The sequence below is a fragment of the Epithele typhae genome (genome assembly GCF_022376455.1).
Source record: "Epithele typhae strain CBS 203.58 chromosome Unknown BXZ73scaffold_172, whole genome shotgun sequence".
Lineage (NCBI taxonomy): Eukaryota > Fungi > Basidiomycota > Agaricomycetes > Polyporales > Epitheliaceae > Epithele > Epithele typhae.
In genome coordinates this window covers 13,062-17,957 of record NW_025954363.1, presented here as the reverse complement: position 1 = coordinate 17,957, position 4,896 = coordinate 13,062, and the positions used below count along the sequence as shown (strand labels likewise).

Genomic DNA, 4,896 nt, shown 5'->3' with positions numbered 1-4,896 from the left:
CGCGTTGTGCCTGCTCTACGGTGCGTCTCCCGTCGTCGATGCGGCCGGGCGAAGAAGCTCACTGAGGGTTCGGCTCTTCCAGCGCGGTTCAAACGAGAGCCGCGGCTCATGGCGGCGTACTAGGCTGTTGCTGTCGGCTTCCCTCCTCCCTGCTGCGCTTCGCGTTCTTCGCGCCATTCCCGTTCCGGTTTCGACATAGACGGTATCGACCTGCCCCAGCGGACACCGAGCCTGTATATTGTATATACTGTATCACCTACCCTTCGCTCTGCCATCGTCTACGGACAGCTTACGTACGCTGCTTGCTTTGCTATCGCTGCTGCTGAATAGAAGAATCAACCCCATGCTTGCGTGATAAACCTTGTTGCGTCGAGCTGGAGCTCGAGATAGCCCCTCGAAGGAAGGTCACCTGAGGACGCGCGAATGATCGCGAGATGCGGACGGTGCGGGGACGATTGAGCGTGCAAGAGGATTCGATTGCTATTGCAACCAGTGTATGACATCAGGTCCGAGAATACGTGTGCTACTCTGCTGTCTACGCTGTGCGCCCCCGCAGTACTTCTACAAGATACCCAGAGACGTTCGATTTTAGCGCACGTTGGCTTCCCCGCTGCAGCGCGAGGCCGCGGCGGGTACTGGTCCCGAGGGCCACGAAGAGGCCTGCGCTGGGACGGCTCGCGCGAGAGCCGCCCGTACCTCGGGGTCCCCCACACGTCGACCTCTTCATCAGCCCTTGTGCGTAACGCGTATCTGGGCGAAGCGATGTCAGCACGAGAGAAGCGAAAATGAACGCGCACTGGCTATGTTCCACTCGTCCTGTGGCAAGGCATGTCATATGTCAAGAGGGTTGGCACTGGGAGGGGCGGGGCTACGACGCGTAGCAGAGGAGGCTTAGCGGGCACGCTGTAGGTTGATAACAATCAGCCGATCACGCGAAACGTCCAGACTCACAGGCATTGGCTGTGAGTAGGGGGGGAGGGGCAAATAAACGAACAAGCGATTAGTATGGCAGGGCGGACGATGGCGTGACTTACCGAGACCACGTCGTCCTCTTCACCATCCAGCAGCGGGCGTAACGGTTTCTCTGCGCGAAGCGGCATCAGCGTGAGAGGAATAAATGAGAAACGCACCGGTGATGTCAGCATGCCCTTGATATATCCCTGCTTGCTGCGACACGTCTACACTATAGAGGTAAGCTTGAGAGACATCGAATAAACACTCACCGGAAACAATCGCGGACAGCTTTCGTGAAGCGTCCTACTAGCCCCTGATTCACAGAAGTCAACGCATTGAAACGCAGCGAAAACGTACCTTGAGCGACTTGCGCATCTCGCAGAAACCTTTGTGGGCCTCGTGTGCTAAAGACAGCATCAGCACTGACAATGATCAAGAAATGACGCACATCGGGGGCCCCCAGCGACTTGCAACGGCTCACACGTTCGTAAGTCGAGATGAAGAGCATTGTAGGGAGGTGGAAACGCAAACTACCGGGCAAGCGATCAACGCGGCGGTCACTAGTATGGAAAGACTTGCCAGGGATCCTCCGCAAGTTCATGTTCCCGTGACATCTGGGGCGTGGCGACATTAGTAGCGACGAGGACGGGAGACGTACCAATGGCCTCGAGCGACTTCTCGTTCTGAGAATATCTGGTCGCCTGTGGAGCGAAAAACACATCAACCACACGAGACAAGGAGCAAGCTTACCTGTTTAGCACCTTGATTGTGAGGCGATGGCGATGCTGAAAAGCTTCGAACCTTGAGTGCACCTTCATCCTCGCAACAGAAGAGGTCAGCTTGAGAGATGTGAGATGAACACTTACTCCGGGCACTTTGTGCGGTGCGGTCTTCAGGGAGTGACATCTGACCACCACGATTCAGCTGTGGGAAGCGCGGCGGTGACGCACCTTCGACGGCGTATCATGTCGCGGCGAAATACTATTGAGGCCATCCGATGCTACGTACAGAAAGAGTCAGCACACACCACCGTGAACTGACCACATACAGGGGTTCCAATCGGAGACACGCCGCCAACCAATGAGCTCAGTGACACTCGAATATAGAACTCACAAGATGACGGGAAGATTTGAGGGTTCGACGGAAACCTGACCACCCTGTGTAACAATCAGCAGGGCAGTGAAGAGGGAAAGACTCACCGTCCGCTTCACAGTCACTTGACGCAGAAGCACGTCAGCACTCTACTGAGATAAGAAAAAACATAGCTCTGGACGGGAGGATCCTAAAATACTGTAAGCACACACAGCACAGACTGGTGGATGTACGACTCACCGAGGGTCTTGAACCAGTCGCAGAAGAGCCTGATCTCAGCCGACGGGATTGAAGACACATTAGCCACGCGAGGTGAGGAGCGGCGGACGTACCGGTCGTGGCTGTCAGTGTGACATCCAGATGGGGAGGCTTTGCAACGTGGGATAAAGGGTGAGGGGCCGGCGACGCACCGTGGACACAGTGATTGATTGTGGTTTGGCGTGCTGCGTAACACGATGAGCAAGGAATGACATGAACGCGAGAAGAGTACGCACTTTTCTGGGATGAGCATGATCTGGATGCAGTGCTCGAGGAAGAACAAGGTGAGCGTGGTTAGGGCCGTGGTAGACGTACGAAGTGGTCGGCGCGGGGAACGTCACTGGCAGGCTACTTTCACAGGACGTGTACTACGGCGTGCGTATCTTAGCGTATTGAATGTGCGAGGAGCACGCGACATGGTTGATCAGGACAAGAGTGGTCAGTGGCAAGGTGGTCAGCTTGAGGAGCAGCAACGCCATCACGTCTGTGGGAGGGGTCTACAGCGAATGCAGGAATTCAATACAACTCATACCAAACAGGGTGGTCAGCCTTGAAACAATTGCGTGTGGGTGGGGTGTTGAGGCTGGGGCGACGAGATGGTTGGCTCGAGGAACCGAGAACACGGAACGTAGCGGGTGGGTGAATGCAAATGTATAACATCTTCTATACAGCGTTGAAGTATCTCCTGACCAAGAGAGCAACCAGGGAAGGAGAGAGGGAGGGGCAGATGGTGGTAAGGAGGAAGGGAGGGCGGAGAGGCGAAAGCGGCATTTATGGCAGGGCGTCTCGAGATCTGTTCGGATTTGCCGAGCTGGTTAGAACTGTGCACGTGCACTCAGGACCAACGCTTTCCATTGTCCTCCTCAGATTCCAAACACGGCAAAGAGACGGCCATCAAACGCGTGTTCTCCTGCAGGCCAGCGGCGAGCACTGAAGTTGTCATGGACCGCCGCACGCCAGTGCTTCGACCAGCGAGTCCGTGAGGGTCCATGAGTCACCGCACAATGGGGCCTGGACTCGTAGAGACACAGGTTGTCAGCTGCAGACCGATGACTGAGCGGACAACATGTGGACTCACTCATTTACTTGAATGCTCATTGCTGAAGCACTGCCGAGCATTTCCTTTGTGCAAGACTAGTCATACCAGAGCAACAGACGCGAAGCCCACAGATCCAGCGCCCTGGATGGCAACATATCAGCGGTAAGTGCAGGGGCCAAGTGCCTCAACCACTTGCACCACGGCGGATATGCCGGGGTAGGGAGCGGAATCCGGATTCAGGGGAGGACGACGCGAGGCAGAATTCAAACGACGCGTCGTGCACGTGATCGTGGCTGGGCGGTCGCTGACGTGATGTTCTCGCGCTTTCCCGCGACGACGACCGCAGACGGCAATCCGCTCGCGCTTTCGACCCGGCCACAAGCATAGTCATCCCCGTCCCGATGAGTCAAACTGAAGCGGCGACGCGCGTCGGGCGACGCGTCCTCCTTGCTTTACAAGGATGGCCTATAAAGTGACGAGGACGGAATGCGGCGCCGACCATCCCTCTCTTTCTCGACAACCACCACTCTCAACTGGCTCCCATGTTCGCCTTCACCCACATCCCCGCTGGCTACGCTCACGGCCACCCCGCACGCCGTTACCGCGACTACTCGGATGACAACTCTGAGTTCAATGAGCTCGCACAGCAGGCGGCGGAGCAGTACGCGGCAGCCCAGGCGCGCGTCCAGGAGATCCAACGCCAACGCCAGGCTCAAGCTGTGAGGGAGCAAGCCCACCACTGTCGCCGCGGCTATTCATTCATGACTCCCCGGCAGTTCGGCTTCGAAGAGCCTCCTTCCTACTATCCTCCCCATCCCCACTTCGCACGAAGCGCCCCTGTGAGCGCACCGAGCTACGCCCTCGAAGACCTCGTCTCGGTGGTTCTGCGCGACGAAGACCGCCAGCGCAAGTACCTCGCCCACCAACGCGCCGTCGAACGCCAGCGCGCGATCGCCCTTCAACAGCAACTCGCCATTGAGCGCCAGCGTGCTCTCGCTGAACTCGCCGCTCGCCAGGAGGCTGCCCGTGCCCGCGAAGAGGCCGCTCGCGCCGCGCGCGTTCGTGAAGAGGGCGCTCGTGTCGCTCGAGCCCGAGTGGAGGCGCAGCGTCATCGCGAGCAACAAGCCATGCTCGCTATTCTTGCTCTCGCGCGCTATCTTCGCGCGGAGGGTGGGCACATCCCCTTCGCCACTCAAGTATCGGCGCCGAAGGTGTGTACACGCCACTCGGGGTTGCGCCCGCTTCCGTCGCTGATGCGTGTCCCCCTTGTTCAGCCCGAGGAAGCTGTCACTTCGCGGTCGCTCAACATCCCGGGGGTCCCCGTTGACCGCAAGGGGAAGGGCAAAGTCAACCACTTTGACGTCGATATCGACGTCGCACCGCCGGTCGCACCCAAGCCAGTCTCCTCCCATGAGACTCCAAAGACCGCGCCAAGGACGCTCAAGGAGGACCTCGAGGCCCGAATCCGCGCCGAAACGGATCCGGAGGTCCTGGAGTCCCTCGTCATTCTCTACTCCGACATCTTCGACAACGTCGCTGCTGCCCCTGCTCCT

General features: G+C 58.1%; 1 protein-coding gene across 1 annotated transcript; it reads right to left on the bottom strand.

Moving 5' to 3' along the window:
- Positions 1–891: 891 nt before the first annotated feature.
- Positions 892–2,557, bottom strand: BXZ73DRAFT_108582 (uncharacterized protein; the record flags this gene model as incomplete). Its single annotated transcript, XM_048017187.1, has 12 exons — positions 892–903; positions 1,035–1,084; positions 1,131–1,183; positions 1,224–1,267; positions 1,312–1,358; positions 1,613–1,655; positions 1,716–1,773; positions 2,068–2,111; positions 2,154–2,170; positions 2,287–2,387; positions 2,457–2,489; positions 2,541–2,557. 12 exons carry the CDS (start codon positions 2,555–2,557, stop codon positions 892–894), a joined length of 519 nt encoding a protein of 172 aa, XP_047871046.1.
- Between the last annotated feature and the right edge of the window lie 2,339 nt (positions 2,558–4,896).